The 26,545-nt window shown below is 45.1% G+C and overlaps 1 protein-coding gene across 3 annotated transcripts in view; it reads left to right on the top strand.

Moving 5' to 3' along the window:
- Cdin1 (CDAN1 interacting nuclease 1) overlaps positions 1–26,545 on the top strand; it is a 236,807-nt gene that overhangs the window by 189,836 nt on the left and 20,426 nt on the right. For 2 of the 3 annotated variants that reach the window (XM_050133933.1, XM_050133913.1), the window contains one exon: positions 21,623–23,418. The exons of the other annotated variant lie outside the window; for it this stretch is intronic. In XM_050133933.1, the coding sequence (XP_049989890.1) occupies positions 21,623–21,735 (113 nt within the window). In that variant the 3' untranslated portion in view covers positions 21,736–23,418. Of the gene's footprint in view, positions 1–21,622; positions 23,419–26,545 lie in introns of those variants that run through there. 3 annotated transcript variants of the gene reach the window in all.

Raw genomic sequence — 26,545 nt, 5'->3', positions numbered from 1 at the left:
TCATTGGTCTGGGAACCTAGTCTGCTCTGCCGCTTAAGGATTCAGCCCCATCGTCTCAGAAATGTCATGAATCCTTTTGCTTTCCTTTACTTCCCAGTATATAGGAATCAGAGGAAAAAAAATCAAGCACTAGGTACATTATATTATTGATAAGGAAATTCAGAAAATATTTGAATGCACATTTTTTGGGGGGGACACAATTTTTTAAATTATGTCACTTGGAGTTGTGAAATTGAACTAACCAGTATGTTTTCCCTTTACCTGAAAAACAAACTCTCACCCCATGATTAAGTTTCAAAAAAAAAGGGACACACACATACACACACACAAGCACACAAGTGAATTGAGAGTGCAAACCATTTTCTTAAACTAATGCTGCCTAGTCCTTTAATAAATAAATATAGAAACATTTTAATAAACTTAATCAGACTGTGATAACCACTAGGAAAATCAAGATAGAACTTGAGAAAATCTGCCCTCTGAATTCTTACAGGTTCTTGTTTTGGCTACTGCATTTAGAATTTTGAGTAGTGAATCTAATCAACATGAAGGTGCATAGTGGAGGCTTTTGCCACTGTAGTATTTCCAACTGCAAGTCTTTCAAAGGTGCTTTGTCTGGGTTGGGGTTTGTGCACATGAGTGCAGTGCCAGCGGAGGCCAAGGGGGGGTGCTTGATCCCCCGAAGCTGGAGTTACAGGTGCTTGTGAGCGCCTCAAAGTATGTACCCAAAACCAAACATAGACCGCTGTGCTCATCTCTCCAGTCCCATAACCTACACATTTTTATTGTTGAATTAGCCATATTAATCTTATCAAATTAAGTGAAATTTAATAAAGAAAAGCAAGCCCCTTGTGCTAACCAATTTTTAAGCTATGACAGAGTTTGATTACCATACCATGACTGTGAAAGGCCTTTCTGTACACACAGTACCCTTCCCCTTCCGAACATACCTCTCCCGTCCTGTCTGAATGAAACACCAGGGTCCCAGAGTGGCAGCAACCACCTGATGCCGTTAGAATTGAGGGGCTGCCAAAGTGGCATGGGTACGGTTGGTCCTGCCGAAAGCAGATGCATTCTAGAGCCTGTCCGTGTGTAATCATCGGCGACATGAAAGAACTGTCCTTCCAAATGGCACCTGTTAGTCCGCTTCAGTCAAACTAATGCTTGGGCCATAAATAAGCCTAAAAGGCTTTATGAAGGTGTCGGGAGCTCTGGGTGATTGATCTGTATGGCGTCTATCATGAAAATAGACCAAAGGCTCTGGGGTTGCTTCCCTGTGGAAATCATGGTGGCAAATTGCCATCCGTGTCCCTGTTCCAGGCCTTGCTGATCAAATTGTGGACATAACAACTTCACAGACTGAACTTTCAGTCTCTCGAGATCTTCAGCATCTATGCTCAGAGTAGAAATACAACCGGGCCTTGCTCGGCAGCCTCATAAACAGTTCGGCTCTCATGGGGGATAGCGCTGCTGTCAGCCTTTCCTGACCCTGACTTCTAAGGCTTGCTACTGTTCAAAAGTCTGGCTGGAAATGCTTTTGTGTTCCCTTGAAAGGTAAGGGAGGGGTGCCAGTGCTGGGACAAAACCTGCCATTAAGGCTGAGGCGACAGATAAAAGCTAACGGGGAAAAAGTCCCAGACCTATTTTCTTGTGAAAGTCTGCTAACAAGTCCTTGGGCAATTTTTAACTCTACTAGCCTCCCTTGTGTGGGCCACAGGGTTCAAAGCTGGCTAGACTAACAGAGCAGCAAGGCAGAGCTGCCCTGCGCTACTTTTCGGTCTGCCCTTCGACTGTTCATGCCACGCACCACCAAGTTCCAGTACTGGTGGAGACAGGGTTCTTCCTTGTAGAGCACACTGCCTAGTGAGAGATAGAAACATGAAACACAGGTAAACATACGACTATAGCATCTTCTGAACTTGACGTTAACAGAGCAATCGTCTTCTGATTTTGCATCTGAATCTTGTGGAATCACAAATCCTATAACAAGGAAAGTCCATATATCCATATAGGTTTTATTTTATCATATATCTGTATTTAATATTGTCAGTGAAAGCTACACAGTTATAGTATTGGAAGACTTTAGACACATTAGGAGTTTAAACTTTTTCACATTTAATATGCAACAAGTGACTCACCCAGCTGTCGGAACTAGCTGGTCTCATTTGTTTCTTATAATCAAAATGCACTGTATGGATGTGTGAAGGTCTCAAGGAATTAATAAAAATATTCCCAAAGCAATAATGGATCTTTATTTGCAGTAACCGTTTTTATAATGATCAGGGAGGGGAAGTTTCTCTGCCTTTGGTATTAAATTTTATGGTATTGGGTTTCACTGGCTGCAATAAGGGCTTGTGTGCCAACAACCACACAAGAAGGTAAGGTCTTTCGTAAGCACAAGGCACTCACCAGGAACTTCTGATCTTGGCCTGCCTTGGCCTCAGCCTAGCAGGTAGTTTAAACCCTAAAATAAACACCTATTAATCAGCTAATAGCAACATGGGTGGACCAGTCCTCTGACTGAAGGACCTAAAGCTAACCTCAGTCAGTGGCTCGTCTGCTCACCTAGGATCAGATGGGAAGCAGCCAGGAATGTCTCTGCAAGAAAAATCTCAAGCTTAACAAAATGTTTAGAGTAAGCCCATAAAGGCTCTCCGCGTTGACGGCTGACTTTTCTCTTGGCGAAGCACCACCTGAATCTGCTGCTTTGTGGGCTCCGTCCTGGAGCCAGCTGGTGAGGCAAAGCTGCAGGTTCCTTCAGCATCTAGGGCCAGCTCTGCCTTGTCTGATTTTTAATCAAAAAAACAATCAGAAGGGAACTCACGCCTGGAAGTCCTCATCATCATAAAATCCAGCTAATGACTCCTTGTGAAGTTCAGTAAAGTGGCCATGTAACTCACTAAAGGAAACTGTTCGCTGTTCACCCCGTGCCCACTGGCTTCTCCAGGAATACAAATCGGAGGAACCCCATGGAGCGTCGGGAAACTGTTTATATATACATTCTTTGTCTCAACCACTCAGAAAAATTGAGCCTGTGGTGTAGTTTTCAGATTTTTTTTTTGAATGACAGTCTCTTTTTTTTCTGTGTGTGGTGGAAGTAGGGAGGGGAGGGTTTGTTTTAGTGTATACATTTCTTTAATGTGTTTACCCCCAAATAAGTGAGCTGCAGTAGATACTTTGGCCCCACACAAAGTAAATATTTAACTCAGGGATTCTACACAGAAATGAGCCTAGAGTATTTGGGTTTCAAGCAGGAGGCCGCCCTTGGGCAGGAAAGGCTGCCAGCATTCCTCCATGTGGTGGATAGTCAGTCTCCTTGGCCCTCAGTGCACCTTCCTTCATGGTGTCGGTCCTCCTCAGCCCTGCTCCCACACACCTGCCCGGCTGTGTTTCCTGAAGTCTCGCCACTGTCTTGCTCTAGTGTAGATCCTCTGCAGCCCTCCACATCTGCGTTTCTGGGCCCAGGCAGTGTCTTCACCTTCCATTTCCCCCACAGCCGTGACTTCGGGACTTTCTCTGAAGACCATCGCCACCCTGCCCACCCCCACTTAGATCTCTCCCTGGCCTTTCCAGACAGAAGATTCTTTCTCCAGGCCGCAATGGAGCTGTTTGGAATTCATGTCCCTTTATCCCAGTTTGTGAGTCTGCCCGTATTGCTGGGGACCCCAGGAAGGCAGGCTCTAGCCTTATGTTTTCAGTTCTATAAGCAGCTTCCTTGGGAAGGCAGAAGACCACACTCTTCCAATTTACGGATGAGAAGGGAGCTAGCCACTCTCTGCAGGTGAAGCTGACTCGTGTAGGCATGCCAGCCACTTCTGAGCCATCCTTTCTGCTCTCTCTGTGTGATGTGGAGCATGTCGCCCCTGAAGAGTGCAGTCTGAGGACCAGCTGTGTGACTGTACAGCTGTGGAAGCACAGTGAGAGCTGTGATCCCTGTGACATCAGCCGCCAAGGAGTGGAGCCAGGGTCACGAACCCTCATCCTGGCCTTTGAATGTAGGCAAGCAGGGTTCTGTACTCACTCTGGGTCCTACAGGGTACTCTAAAAAAGAGAGGTGGGGTTCTGTCTTCATATTTCTTTCCTGCATTTGTCTGACAGAACAGCTTCATTAACCTCAAGGAAACAGGAAGCTTTAGAAGTCAGTTCTGGCCACTGGGCCTCCTAAGACCTCATTGTGTCTCTCTCTCTCACACACACAGACTCACACACTCCACCCCAAAGGCCACCTTCAGTGCCCCAAAACTTTCTTGTGTTCTGCCAGGGACAGAGCTAATCACAAACTTCAGCTATCAATGTTTCTCCAGTTATCTGGAGATTTTGTTACTATTTTTAATCTCCCTTCTAGAGACCATCAATAATATTTTTAAAATGCATCCTTGGAGCACTCGGGAGAACCGGCCCTGCACCTTGCCTGGGCAGCACAGTGGAGCTGACCCTGTGGGCAGAGGTGTGGGGTAACCAACCCCAGTGTTGTGGGTATGGGGGAGATTACTGTCTCCATTACCCATGTGGCAACATGGGCAAGGGAGAGATGCTCCCCCCATCAATGCCTGAGGCAGGTGGAAGAGTCCTCCCTGCCCCTCATCAGCTGCAGTCCTCAGAAGAGTGGCCCCTACACCTATCTGGGCAGCACAGTAGAGCTGGCCCTGAAGGCCCTGCCCCTTGCTCATCACTACAAAGAGATGACCTAGCCAGAGCTTACCCTAGTGCAAAGACAGCATAGAGCTGGCGGGGTTGACACGCCCTGCAACTACCCAGGCCCAGAACCAGGGTTTTTATGTTGGCCTACCCCAATATCCACCCCATATGTGATCTGCTGGAGCACTGGAGGAGGGATGGGGAGGGGTCATCAGCCCTGCGGACCCAGGCTGCAGGAACTCCACAGCACAAGGGAGTAATGGGATGGCCAGGAAGAATCCCAGTGAGAGCTCAGTGCCGATGACCCAGTGTCAAGAGACCAGGGGCCTTGAATCAGACCAGTGATTGTTATAAAGCGATTTACTGCGTAACTCACTGTATCACACTGCAGCTTCCAATACAAGATTTTCCCCTTCTTCCTTTTTTTGTCTTAATTTTATTTTGTGTTTTTTGGGGTAGGGGGGGAAGAATGGATGAATGGGTGGGATAAGGAGGCATGCTGAGAAAGACACAAAGCATAATTTAAAAAAAAAAAAATACTTACTTGTCTGGAGAGAGAGCTCAGACAATAAAGTGCCTGCTCTCCAAGCCCAAGACCTGAGTTCAGATCACAAGCACCCACCCGAAAACCAGATGCAGATGTGAGCATCTGCAGTCCAAGCAGTTGGGTAGCAGAAATGCAGATCCCTGAAGGTCGCCAGCCGACCTGATGAGATCAGTTAGCTACGGGCTCCTTGAGGAACCTAGTCTCAGCAAATAATGTAGAAAGTTGTCAAGAAAGAAAACTAACATTGACCTCTGGCCTTTACACATGTGTGTATATACACATATGAACAAATACAAACACATCAAAAACAGAAGTAAAAATGTTATTTGGGTGTTTTTTTTCTAATTATAGCTTTACCACTGTAAGGAACAATACTAAGCATGCCGCCATAACTGCTGTTATGCGTATAATTTTAAGCATATCCATAATATTGTGCAACAGATCTCCAGAACGTTTTTATCTTGGCAGACAGAAACTCTAGCCTCTCCTGCCCTTGGCATTTCTTTACCTTTCTGCTTTCTGTGACTGTGATTTGGCACTGGCACACTGAGGTCCTTTACATGGGCACAGCCGTATCAACAGCAAACATTCACTCAGGGCTCACTCGCTCTCTATGGTTGAGCTGTCCTGTGACGTGCGACAAGACTTCTTTTTTTAAGGTTGAATAATATTCTATTGTTGTGTACAGAACTTTCTTTATCCATGCACTTATCTATCAGGGGATATCTGGGTAGTTTTGTTCTCTTATTTACAAGGGAACACTGAAACCCTTCATTATGAAGATCTGTTAGTGTTGGGAAGACTTCAGAATGCTAACCACAAGAAATGTCCTTTGGATGGTGCCATGAAGCTGCATGACATCACCTTGACTTTGGTTTGTGTAGTCCTTCTTTGTGTGACTTGGGACCCAAACACAGAACTAAGCATGGAGGTTTCGTGTATTGAAAGAACACTGCGATCCCTGGCATCATAGGAGTTTTCTCTCTAGTCTCTGGGTTTCACCTGGCCACAGGAAGTGTTCCAACTCTTATTTTCAAAGGCAGAGACAATTAAGAGAGCTGCCATCCTACTCTGGGGCTCCAGGGCTGAGCAAATGTCCACAGTAGGTCTCCCAGCTGGTCAAGATCTTGCAAATAGGGTGACAATAAATGTGTTCAAGTTAAAGTGGTTAAAGTTAATTTATTCTCATACCTTGAACCCTGGGATACAGCTTATTGATGGGAAAACTTAGACACAAAAAGATTTTTTAAATAAGGCTGTAGGTGGCCCTTTCTAGCATCCATATTTCGTAGAGAAAGGATCTATTTACTGTGAAAGCAACTGCCTTAAAGTCAAGGCCCTTACCTTGAGACTGGAAGAGAGAGGGATCTCAGAGCCATGCTTCAAGGATAGGAGGATCTGGGAGAGTCATATTGCAGGAGGCAGTGGGATGCAGTTGCTGGGTGAAGGAGTCCTGCATGGGTCAGGTCTAGACCGACATCTCATCTGGACAGCATCATGCTTTATCCCCTTACACAAGTAAGCTATCTGGCCTGTGCTGGCTAGTTTTATGTCAAGTTTATGACAGTCTAGAAGAGTGGTTCTCAGCCTTCCTTATACAATTCCTCATGTTGTGGTGACCTCCCCCCAAGCAACCATAAAATTATTTTGTTACTACTTCATAACTTCAGTTTTTCTACTGTTGAGAATCATAATCTCATATGTAAGATATCTGATATGTGACCTCCAAAGGGGTCAAGACCCACAGGTTGAGAACTGCTGGTCTAGTCTTTTGCGCAGAAGGAACCTCAGTTGAGAAAATGCCTCCAAAAGGTCAGATTGTAAGCAAACAAGCCTGTGGGGCATTTTCTTAATTAGTGATTGGTGCAGGAGGGCCCAGCCAATTGTGGGTGGGCCTATCCCTGGGTTGGTGTCCCCGGGTTGGATAGGAAAGCAGGCTGAGCAAGTCTTGAGGAGCAAGCCAGTAAGCAGCACTCCTCTATGGCAGCTCCTACCTCCTGGTTCCTTTCCTGGCTTCCCTCATTTGAACAGTGATGAGGAAGTGTAAGCCAAATAAACCCTTTCCTCCCCAAGTTGTGTTTGGCTTTGGTGTGCTCCTGGTGTGCTCCTGACCCTGCAGGCAGGGACATTCTGGAGTGGGACAGGGCTTCTTCGGCCCTACAGCAGTCTCCCTAGTCACTGTAGGGTCCCAGCTCATGGCTCATTCTCTGACTCTTGCACTAACTCAACTAAGCCTTTAGGACTCTTACCAGGGGCACCTTCACTGACTAAGAAGTTTGACAGCAATAAACTAGCTTTTCAAGTTCACATTCATATTGCCCTTTTTGTTTTTCTTTTCTTATGTATGTTTTGCCTTTTTTTTTTTTTTTTTTGCATGTGAGTCTTTGGAGGGAAAGGCGAGTTGTAAACATGTGGAAAGCCTCATGCCAACATCAAGAAGCCTTATGAATCTCTTCTGAGGGGCCATCTGGTTGGTGGTGGAAAGATGAGCAGAGTGTGTGTATTGCTTTGAGAAGTGAAGCTCTGAGGCCTGCAGGCCTCTGCTAACCTTTGTGACAGAGGACTCCAGGGTGGTGTTTGTGGTCCAGGAGGGCAAATCCCTGTGTCTCATACACACAAACACACACACACACACACACACACACACACACACACACACATCTGTTCACTTTAATAGTTGGGTATCTCTTCACTTATCTTAAGCACCTTAAGGTATTTGGAAAGGAAAGGGAAAAATAAAACAGGGGTGAGAATAGCAGTACTTCATTTGATTGGTGTTTTTACAACCTTATCATCTAGATAAAAGCCACTGTAAACAAAGGCCTACCTAAAAGGACTGTATTGAAAAGAAGGAAAAGCTACCTGTGTACAGGGTGGGCTTCAGGGTTTTGGGGGATTCTTTTTTGGATTGCTTTATGGTTTGGGGTTTGTTTTGCTTGTTTGTTTTCTTAACAGCAAATTCCCACAAGTCCTTACAGACAAAGCCTGAAAGGGAAGTGTTTCCAGGGACCACAGTACTTGTGGTTTCTCCCAGGCCTGAGGCCATAGCATCCTCTCCCAGACACTGCCAATCTCAGCCACCAGACAAGGACAGGGTGGCTTCAATCAAGGCTCATTCTCTTGTTTGTAAATGAGATTCTCTTCCCTGTGATTTATCAGCAGTTAGGGGTTTCATTTGGTGGTCAGGTATGCAGGGTCTACAGCAGAGACACGGGTTTGCTGCCTCACACCCCACTGAACAAACACCGAGTCCTGTGTACGCTGAAATGGGAATGGCCTCAATTCTAAAAATGTGTGTTTGATAGCTGTCAAACACAATGTTTTTTAGGGGGTGGTAGATTTTTTTTTTTTTTTTTTGCCACTTTCATTAACCTTCTTTTTTCAAGGCAGGGTTTCTCTGTAGCTTTGGAACCTGTCCTGGAACGTGCTATGTAGACCAGGCTGGCCTCGACTCACAGAGATCTACCTGGCTCTGCCTCCCGAGTGCTGAAACTAAAGGCGTGCGCCACCACCACCCGACTTCTGATCTTTTTTTTCCCTTAGCTTCTAGTTTGTTTTGCTCATTTCCAGCCATTTCCTTTCATGAATATGGAAGATGGAGTGGTTTTATTTGGGGGGCGTGGTGGGGCGTACTCATGATTTGGTTAGCAAAAGAGATCCTCCTTATCGTGAAATATTTGCTGTAAAGAAGAGGAAATTTAACTACCCATTTAGAGCAAATCGGGATCTTGCATACCTGGAGCGTGGTATCACACTTGTATAATGACAGATTTATAGAGCAAGTGCACGTCAGCCTTAATCCCTTGATTATTTGACTTTACCAGGGATGAAGATTCTGATTTTTTTGAAAGCAGACTTTTATATATTCAGAACCTATAAATCTCCCAGTGCCTTGAGATAAACGTCTCACTGAACTCTGAGTTACCCTGCAGTCTTTACCAAACTGAGTCCAAGTAAAAGAAACTCCATCTGTCCTGTTTCTAACAATAAAAGTCTACCTGAGGGGGGGACATATTTGGCATAAGCACTATGTGTGTAAAATGTGTGTAAAAAACTACTTTCTATTTAGTAATGCGTTTCTAATCTCCAGGAAGTTGGGCATGAGATCTTGGGAAATAAGCCCTGGATTTACCAGAGCAAGTCAGTGGGCAGAGCGGTCAGTACCGGCATGGCTGCCGCTTGTCAGGCCAGGCTTTGCCAATCCAGTGATCATATCCATTATGGCTGTCATATCAATTATGAATTCTCTGACACCGAACACTAAATCAGCCAAAATGACGGGTTTGCCTTTGCCATGTCTCCCCGGGGAAATAACTGAGAAAACATGTAATAATTCACACAACCAATTTTGTAAACCACCCCCAACTTTTGGAAGAAGGCTGGGGAATAAATTCTAGGTGGATGGATGTGATTTGCACCAAGTGTGCCTGAAGTATTCGCTCATTCTCGGAGCTTTGGTACTTTCAGTGTGGGCCGACCTTGGCCCTGCGTGAATCCCAAAGGTTTCCACCTCTCTCGCAGCCACTCCGCTGCTGCCCCATCTTCTTCCCGTCCAAGGACGTGGACTGTCTTCTGAAAAATGTTAAAGAACCAATAGTCCTTGAATGCTGAATAAATACAGCATCATTGAAAACTCATCTTTTCTAGGAAGACTTGCCAAATAACACATTATTGATGTAATTATTCTTCTCAGGTGAATCCTTTTGCATTTGGGTTTTTTCAGCAACCTACGTGTTCATTTAAATGGAGACCGATTTGTTTCAACATTGTTATTAAATTTTGTGCCATAATTGTGAAATTGTGAAAACCTTTTCTGTGGTGTCTGGTTGCTTGCTATTCAGGTTGAACATGCAAGTTTACATGTAGGTTCCTACCACGGAACCTCAGAGGTGCTAGCCCAGACCAGAAGTAGACAGCTCTCCAAGAAAACAGAGTAAATACCTTTTGATTTTACTCCATTTCTCTTTCTGAGGAGCAATCTTTCCTGGGACGGAAAGATGCCAGGTATGCCATCTAAGAATACCCAAACATAGCCAAGTAGCGGTGGCGCATGCCTTTAATCCCAGCACTCAGGAGGCAGGCAGATCTCTGTGAGTTCGAGACCAGCCTGGTCTACATAGAGCTAGTGCCAGGACAGGCTCCAAAGGTACAGAGAAACCCTGTCTTGAAAAGCCAAAAGAAAAAAAAAGAATGCCCAACATAGTACAAAGAAAGAAAATACCCATTTTCCATTTGCTGTGGACTTGGCAATGTCCAGTTACGTAAACATGGAGGAGATTTTAGGTCATTTGGGTTGTTTTTGTATATGGACTTACCTTGTCTTCAATATAGAAAACTCTTTGTTAATTTTATATGTGGCATGAAAGCCTGAAGCGAATCAGCATATGATTTACTTTCTCATTTTTTTAATAATTTATTTTTATTTCATGTATTTTTATGTTTTGCCTGCATATGTGTCTGTGTGAAGGTGTTGAATTCCCTGGAGCTGGAGTTACAGACAATTGTGAGTGTCAGTGTAGGTGCTGGGAATTGAACCTAGATCCTCTGGAAGAACAGCCACTGCTCTTAACCACTGAGCCATCTCTCTAACCCCCTACTTTTCTATTTTTAAATTTTATAGAAAATAAGTTGCTTAGAAAAGATGAGACTGTTGTTTTGCCCCTTTTGTGGGGGTGGGAGTTTAGGTTTAATTTGTTTTTGATTTAAGGGTGTTTTCTTTTGTTGTTGTTTTTGATTTTGTTTTGTTTTGTTTTGTGGCAGGGTCTTATAGCATCCAAGCTGTCCCTTGAACTTATCATATAGCCAAGACTGGTTTTGAACCCCTGTTTCTCCTCCTACCTCCACAGTGCTGGGACTGCTGGTGTACACTATTAGGCTTTGCTTGAATCATGTTTTTAAAAACCAAGATCTATGAACTGAGTGAGAACAATTCAAGGGTAGGATTCTCCTTCTTCAGTTATTTCAGTTTGCAAACATGAACCTGCTAAGCAAAAAAAAAAAAAAAAGTAAATGAAACGAGTTATTGTATTTTTATTTCATTCCTAGATGCTGTGAGAAGGGATATTTGCATTGTGCATTAAATTGACCGTAGTGTCAGAACCTTACAATGTTATAGTACACGATGGCTAATCTGTTATCACGTACACATATTTACACGCAGGCCTAAGGACACATACTTTCCGCATAAACACTCGCAGGCATGTTTCACTTGGACTGAAAAGATATTTACAACTCTGTCTGGAGATACATACAACAGTGATTAACAATTGCACAGCCAATCTACAACAGGCAGATTAAAAACTAAATAAACGGCGTAAGAGTTTATTTTAAAACAATTACAAGATGTTTTCTATTTCTCCTTCATCCTGAACTATGTGTTTGAAAACAAAGTCTTCATAAGAACCACATGCGGATTTTTGGACTGTGAAACAGGCCGTGTCCCACGAGCACATGTCTGCACACATCTCCGAAGATAGCGTAGCCCTCACAAATCTCTCGGGATGAGAACCAAAGCACGTATGTGCATATGAATGACTCCCTGATGTTCCACTCTTTCTAACTTTCATTTGGGTTTGTTCCACTTTTTCAGAAGGAATTTTCTGTTTGGCTATGAATTAAAATAGAAGATTTGGGCTGGGAACAAAGATTTTAATCAATACAACTAGATTGTTGTTGTTATTTGACGAAGATTCTCATGGAAAGAAACTTAACTAAAGTCAACCAGCATACCACTGTTTGCCATCCTTCAACTGAAGCTTACTTGAAGATCCAGTTTTTAAATACACATTCTCTTCTCCTCTCTCTCTCTCTCTCTCTCTCTCTCTCTCTCTCTCTCTCTCTCTCACACACACACACACACACACACACACACACACACACACAGAGGCATGTATGTATGCATGTGTGTATACATATATATGTGTCTTTTATCATTGAACTGAGAAGATACAGCAATTTAATGACACAAACATAAACTACATCTCTATGCTAGATACAAGAGCAAATGGATGGATGGAGGGATAGGTAGGTAGATAGACAGACAAACAGAGACAGACAGAAATGGGACTTTAGAATTCACAGTACTAACCCTTTCCACGAGCCTGGACCTTCTCTGGAAGGGGCAAATAAGCAAACTCCACCTCTCAGGCTTCCTTGGGCTTCTATTTCACTCAGCCTGGTGAAACTTACCGCAGCCCTCTATTCTGTTGATCGCCACAGGCTAGGTTCTGCATTGCTGAGCCCCTTTGCCAGGGAAGCACTCCTCTCCTCTGAACTGGACACAGTGGCTCTCCCCAGCTTACCTCCTCCTGTTCATCAGGGGCTTTAAACACACTTCTTCAAATGAAACTATTTTGTTTTTCTTTTTTCACCTGACTTACAGGTTGCTCTTTCTGTATAATTTCTTAACAAAATGATTCAAGTCTGAGTGAGTAGCTAGGCAAACTCTTCAATGTAAAAACTGCTGAAGAGTCCCAGACAGATGGCTCCGAGGCCCCGTGCTGACTCTTAATGAGTCACCTCTGCTTTTCTGTCTTTTCCAGGTGTTGTAAATATTTTTCAAAGTTGAATCACTGTTATAACTTCTTGTATAAACACAAGACGTAATGAGAGACAGTATAGTGTTCTCATTACCAGAGCAACCTGTAGCGTCAGCCGGCTTAGGTTCAAGCCTGGACCTTTTAGTGTCCATGTTTCTTCATCTGTAAGATGAATACAATCGTGTTAGTTACTGTGTTATCGCTGTGATAAAGCACCTTGGCCCAGTGCCATCACCACAGAGTGGCACAGCAACAGGCAGACATGGCAGCTGGAACGGTTGAGAGTTGGCATCCTCAGTGACAACCACAAAACAAGCTAGGATCCTAGAAGTTAGGTAATCTTTTTAAACTCAAATCCTGCCCCTGGTGAAGTAATTCCTCCAGCCAGTCATCACTGCCTAGACACCCAAACAGCGCCTTTCACCGGGACCCAGTATTCAGATGCCCAAGACTGTGAAGAACATTTCTCATTCAAAGCACCACAGTGATCGCACAGCCCCTTGTAGATCTGCAGTGAGGTTCAGTTGGTTTGAACATATAGAAAGGCTTGAAATACCACCTGTTGCAAAATAAGCATTGAGCAAATACTAAATGCCTTTTGTTTGGGGTTATTGAAATTGGTATAGGTATGTAAATATTTAAGCAGACTCTTTAGAAATCACACAGTTGGTCAAACTTCTGCCCAAAATAAAGTTTTAGAAATAAAAATATTAAACTGACTGTAGCATGATTAACAAGAACCCAGAGACAAAAATTGGGGTTCATCCTGAAGAAACAAAATAGCCAACCACTGGCTCATTTTGCAATGGGGATCCTGTCTCCAGGAATCTCAGAATAAGGCTGAGACTGAGAGCTGTCTCCCCGTTTTATATTCTTCTCTAGATTAAAGGCATGCACCACTACCACCCAGTTTCTATAGCAAACGGGTGTGGATTAAAGGTGTTTGTCACCACTGCCTTGATTGTAAGGCTGACCAGGGCAGTTGTTTTACTCTCTGAACTTCAGGCAAGCTTTATTTATTAAAATACAAATGAAATATCACTACAACTGACTTCAGCAGCCCACTTGGGAACTAACGGGCCTAACTTGACCAAATGACACCGCATCTAATGACCAGAGATCTTTAAGTTCTTCTATCTTTTTTCCCCACCCTCTCTGAAAGCCCTGCCTCATAAGTGCAGACGTAGAGAACTGGTAGGCCTTCCCATTCCCTTCAAGTTGTTAGAAGCCATCTGAAGAGTCCTGCGTTTCAGAATAGTGGAGAGTAGTAACAACAGGGAGACCCTTTCGTCCCATAGATGAGAAAGAGGAAGCATGTCCTACCTAAATTAGGGACCAAGTTTTCTGGTGGAGTGGATTTCCCAAGTAGTTATAGAAAACCTTCAGGTGAACAGCGCACTTGATAGGGTTTATCCCATATTCTATGGCACGTTCGCTGTCTGCAGCCACCCGGGACCAGCTGAGGATAGCTCGGCTTTTCTGGAAAACTAAGAATTTACTCACTGAAGGACCGTTTTTAATATGTTCTTGGTGACAGTCTTTAAAAATACTTTGCAGCTTTCACTGCCTTTTTAAAACTGAACAAAATGTCCCCAGCATCTGTTTTTCCTAGACTGTCCCCAGCATCTGCTGAGAGAGACAAAGTCTGCCCCAAAATGGAGCAGCCATGAGCTGTCACTGCTGCGGCTTTTTATGTCTCTCCCCCCGTCGTCAGCAGCCATTGACTTCAGCCGACTGAGGGTCCCACCTTTCACCACCAACACATTTGCAGCTTTAGCAACTCCGTGGCCGAATGTAACAGCAAAACTACAGAACAGGAAGGATCGTGGAGGAACCCCTCCCTGGGTAACAGCAGCGTCTCAGACACACAGCAAGGATGGGGCTGGTGCCCAGCCAAGAAGCTCTGATGGCAGAAGACACAGAGTTGCTCAGTAACGGGCTTGCCTTGGATGTGTGTCGTTGGTACTTACTGATGATCTCCTTCTGTATGAATTCAAGGTTCAGCTGTGACTGGGACAGCCAGTCTGTACCACCAGGACCCTCCGTGCTGCGTATGTGGAGAGTGGAAGTTGGTGGATGCTTAGCCTCCGATCTACAGTGAATATTTGTGTTAGCTGTCTATTGCCGCATAGCAAATTGTTGTCTCTAAGACTGCGGCTGAAAATAACACACATCTCTCACGGTCTCTCGGAAGTAGGACTAGAAGTACAGCTTGGCTCCAGACATCACACCGCCAGGTCCTCGGCAGGCCTGTTTCGGTCTTTCCCGGTCTGTAGCGGTGCAGTGTGAGCCTCGTGGAAAGATAGACGGGGCCTTTCATTTTTTTTCCACCTCCTGAGTGACTGAGACCATGCTCAGTTCCTCATTGTGTGAGCATCTTCCACGTAGCCGTTGGTGTCAACATACAAGCAAAAGAGGCACCAGAGAGAGCTTCAGCAAAACAGAGACCCCAGCCTGTGCAACTTAATCACTGATGTGAAGTCCTATCACTGTCCTTACTGTTAAAACAAATCCTTCGATCCATCCTGTCTTTGCAGTGTGCTCTAGGGGTTCAAATGAGAATGTTCCCCATAGGCGCATGTGTTTGAATGCCTGATCCCAGTTGGTGGCACTGTTTGGGGAGATCTTCCAGCCTCGCTGGGAGATGCTACCAAGGATAGGCTCCGAAGAGCTTTAGACTCTTCGAGTTCCCTCTCTCTGCTTCATGCCAGTGTTTGAAGGTGTGAACTCTCAGCATCCTGTTCCAGCAGCCATGCCTACTGCTTTCTGCCATGCTCCTGCTATGACGACCCCTTCCCTATCAGGAACCATAAGCCCGGAAGGACCCTTCCTTCTGTAAACCACTTTGGTCATGGGGTTTGGTCACAGCAGCAGAAAAATGACTAATGTAGACGGTGACCACGCAAAGGCCTGAGCTTCAACAGGCAGAGTGCACTGGGGACATTAGGGGCATGTGCCCGTGATAGCCTGTCTCCTCTACTCCAGCTCCATGGCCAGAGCCTCCCTTCTCCCTGCCCCCGACACTGGTGAGCCTGCTGTTGGTAGAGGGAGTTCTGGATGGGGCCTAATGCAGTTGCTAAATGGCTTTCCTTTCGGCTCACTCTGGCTGTGAAGACAAGCCATATGTGCAGGGACAGGTTAGTTACAACAGTGCTAAGAATTTTCACATGTCTTTAGTGTGACTGAGTGTTACCCACATCACAGAGCTTCCTCTCTGGGTGCTGTTCACCTGTGCAAGACACAGCCAGCCACGGAACGAAGTGGAACCAGTTAGAACAAGTATGCGGATCTTCTCCAAAACAAACAAAAACAGTTTTGCCCTCCATAGGCTAACAGCTGTGCTTTTCAGTCCTGTCTACTGTTTCTGAAGAAACAGAGTGACTGAAAGCTACTGCAACTTCTGTTAGCAACGTTTTTAAGACAGGCTGTGATAGATTCCCCCAACTGAGCACAGTGCTCTGGGTATACCGTTCTCCTGCCGCCTTTTCACAGCCCCTCAAGGGTCTGTTGTCCAGGGTTGAGAATGTCCAGATTGCAGCCTAGAATAGGGGCCAGGCGCTCTGACAGCCACAGGAGCCCAGCGGGTGACTGAAACGAAGCAATAGGCGGCACAAGAGCACCTCACACAGAGTTCTCTTCCGTCTTGATACGCAACAATTTTGAGGACTCCGCGGTGCTTCTGAACACTCAGCGAAGAGTGTGAAGAAACTAGTCTTTCTAGAAACTCCATGACACAAGTGAGCCTTGGCATCTTGGAGTCACAGAGAAGAGAGGAGACCATGGCAGTCTGAGGACATTATTCATATCTGAGTGGTGGCAGTGACTGAGCCCCCTGTGTCTGGAACTAGATCAGTTTCTCAAAAGCAGGGCACCTGTGAAGATTTGTGTAAAAATTCATAATCAGTTACTTTTTTGAGACAGGTTCTCACGTAGCCCAAGCTGGCTTCAATCTCTCTGTATGGCCATTGGTAACTTTCACCTGATCGTCCTGCCTTCACCTCTTAAGTACCAGGGCTATAGGCATGTGCCAATACACCTTGTGTATATGGTACAACGAATCAAACTCAGGGCCTTGTGTGTGCCAGGCCAGGACTTGGTCGAGTAAGCTCCAGCTCCAGCCCTTCGAGCATCTTCATCAGTGAGAGCTGAGTCTTGATCCTTAGCTCCATTCACACTGTTCTGTAAGGCAGCTCACCTGTGTTTTCAGATGTTTCCATTGCAGGGGTGTTAAATCAGAATCTGAAACTTAGCTATCTTAAAACTTCCCTAATTCTGCCCTTCAGAGCATGGCCTCGAGTTCAGAATGGTGCCTCACACTATAATCTCAGCCATTGGTGATGGATGCACAAGCATCAAGAGACGGAGGTCGTTTCCAGGGATATAGCAAGTTCAAAGTCAGCCTGAGCTACAGGAGATGGAGAGAGAGAAAGGGCAAGACAGGAATCAACTCCCTAAGAGGCCTCTTGAATTGGTGCTAAGAGCATGTTGGTATACTGTGTTCATGTCTAGGTCATACATGTGCTGTGACCCTGGCAGCTTCCCCAGACACTGTAGGATTCTCCTCTGAGTCAGTCCCAGGTGGGAACTGGCAGATGCTCTCTATAAATATGGCCCCAGTACTGTCCACAGCATTCTTGGTAGAGTCTCGTTGGCACCAAGGCACTTCCCCTTTCCTGGTTCAGTTCCACACCTTCTCATTGTATTTAGTCAGTGGACCCTACGCTTGCTGCTCGTATAGTCACAGACAGCCTGGGCTCCGGTTCTGGTCTTTTTCCACTTCTTAGCCATGAGCTCTTAGGTTACTACTACTAAATAACCTTTTGTCTTTTTGTCTTCATTTGTAGAACAAGGAGTAAACTTGAGTCTAGATCCCGGTGTTAGTTAGCACAAGAACTAAATGAGTTCATAAGTTAGAAATGTTTATGAGTATATGTGGCACCTGGAAATGTTATGAAAGCATTAATACAGTGTAAGCATCCATGTACTAAGTACTTGGAATCACAAGTGTTCCAGATTTGGGTTCTTTAGGTATTTTGAACATTTGCTTATGTATATTGAAGTATCTTTTGGGATGAGATACAAGTCTAAAGACAAAGTTTATTTATGTTTTCTATGTACTTTATATATACTTTCTACAGATAGCCTGAAGATATTTTTATTTTATTTTTTGTTTGTTTGTTGTTTTTTGAGACATGGTTTTCTCTATGTTGTCCTGGCTGTCCTGGAGCTCGATCTTTAGACCAGGTTGGCCTCGAACTCAGAGGTCTGTCTGCCTCTGCCTCCCAAGTGCTGAGGTTAAATGCGTGTGCCACCACTGTCCAACTGGTAATTTTAAAACATATTTGTAGCGCTTCTGCTTTTACTACAACCCATACCACAAGATCAGCTGTGGAATTTCCCACTGTGGAATCATGTGACTAGGTAGTTCAACCTGGAAGAGACATTGCTGTATCTATTGTCATTGTGACCTGTACATGCACCATCAATGTGCTCATTCCGGGTCATTCCCGATGATGTCATGTTGAGTCCACCAACACTGCTGTTTCTAGACCCCCGCTGATGCAGCAGCCAGTCCTAAACTGTCTGGGGCCTCTGTTGCTGACCATATCCTCCATCTTGTCCCAATGGGCATCTGCCATGAGCTGGGCACTGTCTTATGAGGCTGAGGGTGTGGATGGAGAGAATACATGGTCTTTGTCCTCACCAGGGTCCCAGACAAAAGAATCAAATGATGAAGTAGAGAACGAGCCCTAGGAGATTTAGGTACCAAACCCACAAAAAGCACCAAGTTTCCTATTTAATGTTTGTAAGTACTCTAATGTAGCCAGAAACCAGAAAAAAAAAAAAAAAAAAAAACACTAACATCCTTGTGAGGCTGACATTGTTTAGTAATAAGTCCCATTTTTGTGTCCTCAAGGTCTCTGGTGGCTCTTGACTTACCCATCTTTCTCAAGCGGTATTTGTTACATTTACCGGTTTTGTGGGATTTTTTTGTAAACAGATTTACTTGTTCAGTAGTTACTCTCATCCTAGTGTCTGCTTCTCGAGGGAATATAAGCGCATTAGGGAATCATTGAAGGCCCTGAGAATAGCGACAGTGAAACCATGATTAGCCCTGGAAAGGCAACAAGGGCCTCCGAGCAGCAGAGGCTCAGCACCTGCGATAGAACATCCTCAGGTCCAGGTTCTGCTGTGGTTTTTTTTGTCTCTGAGACATGGTCTCACACAGTAGCTTCGGCTGGCTCGATGTGGTCAGCTCCTTCCTAAAGGTTACTCTGCCCAAGGGCTGTCTTGCCAAAACCTAATAATCCCTGGACCTTGAGCTGCTGGAGACTGCTCAGAGAAGCACTTGGGGGCAAAGCCAGCTGTGATTCTGTCCTTGCAGTTCCAGCTTTGTCACGTTCTGAAATCCATATTATCATTGTCACTTATGAAGCCTGTCCAGCAGTCAGTGCAAACAAGAAGAGCTCGTGTGTGCTCATTTTTACTTAATCGGACAAAACCATCAGCTTTTGAGCTCATGGAAGCTCCAGTGTTTCCTAACTCCCACAGGAGCCTTGAAGACAGATAGATGGTAAAGTCCTGCCAAAAAAAATTACTACACCAGTTCCGGGCTGCTCTCTTCCAGGAATCCTAGCCATGAACTGCTCCTTGAGATGTTCAGGTTCACAATCCTGCCGAAACCTTTGTGGGTTGCCAGATATCAGTTGTTGCCTCACAAGTGAAGCAAGCTGTTTCCTTGAGCATTGAGTTGTTCCCCAGCCTGGCCTCTCTGTCGAGAAAGTGCCGTATTCATAAAGAGCTCTCATGCTCCAAGTCTTTTGGCTTGTGATTTAACTGTTCAGGGAAAGCGCAGGCTGCTGTGGCTCGCTCGCTGCTGGTGATGTGTGTTTTTTGTTTTATTAAATCTTTAAAATATGGGGCTTGTTTTTTACGGTTCCCATATATTCTTTTGTTCTTCTCCATGACTGGTTGGATCATACTTTTGCTCCATTAGTAAAAATATTCATGCCTTTCTGAAGAACACTGTGGTCTCCAGAGTGGTCGCCTGATAAAGCAGAGAAGTGTGTGGAGCTTGCTATCAGATGAATGAAGGCCTTGGTGTGGGTGTATTACAATGGGGTGGTTTAGGGTGTGCTGAGAGGTCCTCAGGGATGCCTGTCTTTTGGCTTACCAGATTTGCCTTGATAACTCTAACATCACTTGGCACAAATCTCAGAACAGTTTATGAAGTAAAGCTACCAAATGGCTTATGTTTCCATTATGGACTGTGTGTGTGTGTGTGTGTGTGTGTGTGTGTGTGTGTGTGAGAGAGAGAGAGAGAGAGAGAGAGAGAGAGAGAGAGAGAGAGAGAGATATTAAGGTTGCTAGTTGCTAAGAAACAATTTGTTAAGTGGAAGCCGGCTCTTGTCCAGGTATGAGCTTGGGTATTCAAGTCTTGGTGCTCACATCCAGTGCACAGGGAACCTAATCCTTCTAACTCAAAGTTGGCAAGCTAAGGAATGAGAGAGCACCCCTACCTGCCCTAAATTCACAGGACCCACTTGAAAAGACTGTTCCTCCTCAGAGGAGACTCAAAAAGGCTAAGTTAGTCTTGGGTACAACTAGGCTAACCCACTGATGTGAATCCCCAAATAAACCAGCCCATGACATCCAACTGAACTTGGTCCTGTGCATGGCAGTGTCTCCCAGCCCATCCTATTAGTTTTGGCAAGGACACCACGGCAGATAATAAATCCTGGAAGGAAAATGCGTTTGGCCTAGCATGGCTCAGCCCACTGTAATATTAGAATACAGAAAGCGGCTCTGTTTTTACACACCCTCTCACCAACTCAGCGTTCATAATTTATGATTTCACTCTACACTTCCTGCAACATGACACTAAGAGTAGTCCCGCCCTCTAATTAACTACTCTTGGTAGAGAAAACGCGAAATTGACGTGCAAACCGTCTCTCTGTGCCAGTGATTGATAGTGATTACATCTTTATGAACCCAGCCTAAAGGTCTCAACTTCCTGGTGGGTGAATTCGCCTGTAGGGCCACTTCCTGGCAGGGATCAGTGGCTGCTGACAAAACCGAAGATAACTCAGGGGGCACAACGTATGCTTGTTGGACTTTGAAGCCTTTGACTGTCTGTCCATACTTGGTCACGAATCTCTGTGACTATCCCTTGTTTCTGTGGGAGCTTCCAGTCAGAATGTACACCATCTCCATGCAGAGGTTGCGATGCAGAGATGGAGTGTTGGGTAGAGGTCTCCTGGAGGTGTCCTAGTTTGAGATGCAGGGTTTTTTTTAAGTTAGAAGTAATGAGCAACGGGACATACTTCTGGCCACACTGGTACTTGAATTAAACATAATAGCCAGAGAGAACCTTAATCCGTCCCATCGTTAAGTTATTGTTTAAATGTTTTTGAGACAGTGTCCTGCTCTACAGCCCAGATTGGCTTCAAGCTGATAATCCTCCTGAGTGCTGTGATAACGGAAGATGGACCACCATGCCCAGTTGTTCAAACGTTCTTTTCCTTCCTTTGTTAAAAAGTAGGCAAGTTTAATCTTTGAAATAGACCGACCTCCCTGAGGCGGGTGTTCCCAGCTCGTCGCTGCTCCTTCTTTCGTTGTATCCTTCCCCTGCTGAAGAGCCATTGCCGCAGCTCATACCCCGGCCCTTCATAGAAAGATGTTATAGGTGAATTGAGAGCAGCTGGGCTGCTGGAAAGCAAACAGGTTTGTCAAGGGAGCAACAGCTGCATTAAGTGAACGCTTCGGTTTGTACTCAGCCGCTGCCATCATCGCGATAGCGATCGAAGCAAGCTGGTATAGTTAGACTCACTGTCTTTCCTCTGTGCCTCCAAGATGTCTGTTTTATGGATGTGCGTGACATTTTATGGTGTTTTTGCAGGTTCGGACCTGGCTTGGTCATCTACTGGTATGGATTTATCCAGGAACTGGACTGCAACCGGGAAAGGGGCATCCTGCTCAAAGCCTGCTTCCCCACAGACATTGTCACCTTAGGCCACAGCACCGCTTGACCCCCCGAGGATCCTGGAAGAGAAGCCGGAAGCAATGCTGCTTTCCTGCAGTATAAACTTCTGGCAACATCTGCCCTGAACTTGAGCTGAACCCTGGCTGCTGCAGTCTCAGCCCTACCTCTCTAGACAAACATATCAAAAGGTTCTGCTTTCCTTCAGCCCTGGCTGATGGGAAGAGCCGAGAACTCCGGACATAGCCCGCTCACTATCAGCATCTCCGTCTCTGACACACGCTTAGTTTATAGATAGTCATAATCCTGCTTCCTTCCTGATGCGTTCTCCTTGTACACTGAGCAGAAGGAAAGGTGTGGAGACTGAAGGGTGGGGTTTTCCAGTTCTCCTCCCTGTCATCCAGTCACTTCTTTTCCTTCTAAACCTCTTACCACCTCGCCCTCCTTTCTCTGCGTGGCCACTCTGAGACTAGGTGTTGCACTAACATCAGGGAATATTACCTCGCACAAACCTAGGAAATCTGGAGACAGGAAGTCTGTTAGAAAGTGTGCCTTCTCATTTGGGGCTCAGCAGAGCAGACAGGGACTTCTGTGGAAACTTATGGCCTCCTGACTTTTGTGGCATCGAGCCAAGCCGCAGAAGTACCCCTGGACGAGAACGTCCTCTGTTCATAAAGCTTATTCGGACCCCAAACATTTCACTGACGTCGCCTGAGAGGATGAGTTGCATTGTGTATGTAAACCATGCTCCTTTGGCTTGCGTGAGGCCGAGTACTAAAACTAAGCCTCCCTGTCGACGGCGGCCCTTTGAACAGGACTGCTGACCTGTACAATGTTGGCCACTATTTTTATGAGATATTTTTTAAAAGTATATTCATGCTTACTGCCTTGTATCTGCATTTTATACCAAATAATTGTGTAACACTCAGATAATTTAGACATTATAAATAATCAGCTTTGAATGAATTAAGTGTACCAGAAAAAAAATCCTAGAGCGGTTTTTAAATAATCAAAATAAAAGAGATTTTGTATTTATTCACTTTAATTTATTCACTTTTATATACTGCAGACCAGACTTCAGTCAGAAGCAAAACATCAATAAAATAATTCTAAACCTATCTTTTGGAAAATTAAAAACTAATCTGTATTCACCCCTCCCCCAAATTTATTTAGTAAAACATCTTTGCCCCAGTGCTGAGAAATGTGGCTTTTAGAATGTTGAATAGATATTTTTAGAAGCAAAAACAAGACTTTTGGAAACACCTAAAGCCATACACATTGATGGGTTCCTTTTGTGCCTGCTTGGTGAAAAACTTGGCCCGTCGCCTTCCTGCCGAGGGCCACAAGTGTGGCAGGTCCAAGATAGGATGTTAAGCTCTCCTGGGAGATTGCCATAAATCACAGGCGAGAAGGGTAAGCGGTAAGGAAGCATCAGGCGGGCTCTGTGTGTGAATCGGATGATTTGAGACCACGACTACATTGCCTTTCTACGCAGGCTTTCAAGAAAGATGTTAAAATCTGGTTTTACGGCATGCCCTAAGCCACTAGTTTTGTTTGTCTTGGGTGGGGGGTGGGGGTGAATTCGGGGTATGGGTTACAGTAAATTGCATGTATCTGCACAGATATTGAATATCCTGCTAGACCCTTGTCAAAGATTTGCTTGTTTTAACATGAGCCTAATTTATGATGAGCGTACACAAATAAACTTTAAAAGCTCCAAAGGTGCTTGCATTTCGTGTTGATTCTTCTACATGGAACCCTGAAGTTATGAAAACGTTCTGGTAGCCCCCACAGAGCCACTACCTTATGTTTATGAGTGGAGCTTCCCAGTTGGGCCCCTCAAAGCAAGAAAGCAACCAACAGTAAATTACATTCTGTGGTAAGGTTATGGAGTTACTCCGAAACTAGTGTGATCCTTGTGCCTGCTGTGTTTGAAGTAGAGACATGTGGAAAAGAAAGAATGTCGCTCCCAGGTGAGAAGCTTAAAACCTCTTGGTCACTTCTGTCATCTTAAAAACACGTATCTGGGGACTGGAGAGATGTTCAGCAGTTAAGAGCATTTGCTGCTTTTGCAGAGAACCCGGATCAAATCCCAGCACCAACATGGCAGCTCACAGCTACTTGTAATCCAGTTCTAGGAGATCCAATGGCCTCCATGGGTAGCAGTCACGCACATGGTATACATACATACTTACGGGCAAAATGCTCATACACATAAAATTTAAAAAAATCTTTTAAAATGCTTAGCCGTACAGCATTTACATGTGTTTGCTTGTTTATTTATTTATTTTTTTAATGTGGGCAATCCAAACATCAGCCCCAGGACAGCGGTGATGGATAGCTTGCTTTCATGGCTGTCATCATGAGAACATTAATGTTAAAGCGAAATCTTTAATATTTTTGTGAACCATTTTGTACACTGTGCTGATGAACCGTGCCAAGCCAGGATACAGGAATATGAGTAAAACATAGCTCTGAGTGGTGCTCTCTCTGCCATAGAGACTTACACAACTGCACCCACAAACACATCAGACCCCTTTGAAGAGTGGAGAGGGGTCGACACAGAACAAAGCCAATGCGCCTGACATTCAAAGGCACCTGCGTAGACTCCTCCCCTTTATCCTTCTCCCCCCCCCCTTCCTAAAATCACAAGCAATTGAGACTCTTTGTTTCGCCTTCAGCGTGTGTGTAAACTTTACAGGTACAGCAGGTTCGGGGTTCTGAAGCCCACCTCTAGGAAAAGTATTCGTGTTAAGTAGGAGTGTGTACCTGCTCGTCACCTGCCAGGCTTGCTGCCGCTCTGAAAAAGATAATAATGAATGATTTGTCTTTGGGGATCGCATTAACTCATGAGAGCCACCAGGGAGGAGACTGCTTAGAGCCCTGATGAGGTAACCTAAATAGCCCCCTGGCTGGCTCCACTAATTGACACACAGCACCAAAGTGAACAGTTGCCTTGACTCTCCCTGGGGAGCTACACCCACTGTTTGCTTTCTGCATCAGAACCAAGATCGCTGATGTCTGCGCGTTTGGACCTGCTTCAGGCCCAGAGCTCTGGTTAGAGGAAATCTACAGCAGGCTGTGTGTTCTTCCTTCCTGGTCGTCTTCGCTTTCATTACCCTCCTGGGTTTCCATCCACGTGGATACGCCTTCCCACTCGCCTCTTTGTTCTTTGTAGACAACGATCCCTGAAGCAAGATAAATCTCCTCGAAACCCCTGTGAAGTAGCAACTGACCTGATCTGTCCAAGTAAAAGTGACATTCAAGCAAGTCACAGGCCACTACACCAGGTGCACACCGGTACCCGGAGGACCCTACTTAGCATAAAGTTGCGTATTTCCTATGAGATTGATGCCTTAAGTGAATGCTTGGCAAAAGGAGCCAATGATGCTGGACATGGTGACGAATGTCAGTAGTCCCTGCATTTGGTAGGACGGGCAGGCAGATAATCTATGAGTCCAAAGCCAAGAAGACCTGGTTGATAGCAATTTCCAAGCCAGCCAGGGCTACAGTGTGAGCCTCTGTCTCAATAAAATAACATAAGTCTCCAAAGAAGCCAAGACATGGAAGATTTTACAGTGTGTTTGAGCCCACATGATTGTGTTCAGCTGATCATAGTTGTGAATTAAAATAGTAAAATTTCTGTCCGGCTCGGTGAGTCACTTTGCCCCGTTATTGTGGGGCAGCTTGCCATGGCCCATGTCTCTGAGAGGAGACTGCTTCATCACAGAATAACTATTCGGTGACAAGAATGGGAGGAGATGCTCTCCCCCGGGCACATTCTTGACTAGGGTTAAGGAACAAAGTCAGGGGAAATTTACCAGACAAACACTGGGCGTGTGCCCGCCCTGTCAGCACTGGGGCACCGGCACAAGCTGCCTATCTCAACCTGAAGCGCTCTTAGGTCAAGAAAGGGTCATGCGTGACACCGTTGAGCCAGGCTAATCATCTTCCTGACCCTCCTGTCACTAGGAAACCCAATCTGAGGCCGTGTGGTGAAGAGCGTGCCTGATCCTAAAGGTGAAATGAGGAAGATGGGATTAGGAACGAAATAATAACCAGAAGGGCCTGCGTTCCCCTTGTGTTTTGTGCTTTCCTGCTATTGTTTGGAATATGGCCGTGAGACAAAGGACCGCTGAGGTCAAGCACTATAAATTACAGATTTCATACAATAGTCCTCCACTAAAATGATTTCAAAGCTTGATCAAAGTAATTCCAAAGAGCCTTTTAAAACCGCTCTACAATACATGGGGGGCAGGAAGTGCTCACTTGGTGCCTTGATTTGTTTCAGTCAGTGTAGCGGGGTTCAATCTTGGTGCCATGCCTACTTTATATAAAAGCCAAATCATTGATAAGGTGAGTGTAGCGTGTACTTCTTGTGTAAGGACAAAGGCTGTCGTTTTTACTTACCCACACCCACTAAACATTTGGGGTCACTTGTACAGAAAAGATACATATAATTGAATTTTTTTACAGGGGCATTACTTGAGCGTACTTATGTCCCCAAAGTATTTGCTAAACCAGATGTACTTCCTATGCTTAGTGGGGATTATTTGGCGTTTTAACAAGGCAACATCTATGTTTCGCTTTCCTTTTCCCTCACTTGTCTTTCTTCTGAGCGGTCTCATGTCTTAGACCAGGCTGATGGGAACTAGGCTCTTGGCAGCAAAGCAGAGAGGCCTCACGTCAGCCGCGTACTCAGTGAAGGAGGATGAAGGTAGCCATGTCAGGCCCAACTGGTGGCCCACGCTACTGGGTCAGATCACCTTCGCTTTTTTAAAGGAAGGTCATTGTGAAAAGCTGGCATGAAATATAACCACGTCAATTAAGTAATAACAGTTG

The sequence above is a fragment of the Alexandromys fortis genome, unplaced genomic scaffold (genome assembly GCF_014885135.2).
Source record: "Alexandromys fortis isolate MF-2015 unplaced genomic scaffold, M_Fortis_MF-2015_v1.1 scaffold_6, whole genome shotgun sequence".
In the NCBI taxonomy this organism is placed as follows: Eukaryota; Metazoa; Chordata; class Mammalia; order Rodentia; family Cricetidae; genus Alexandromys; species Alexandromys fortis.
The sequence above is the reverse complement of the archived record's forward strand: the minus strand, read 5'-3'. Positions and strand labels throughout refer to the sequence as shown.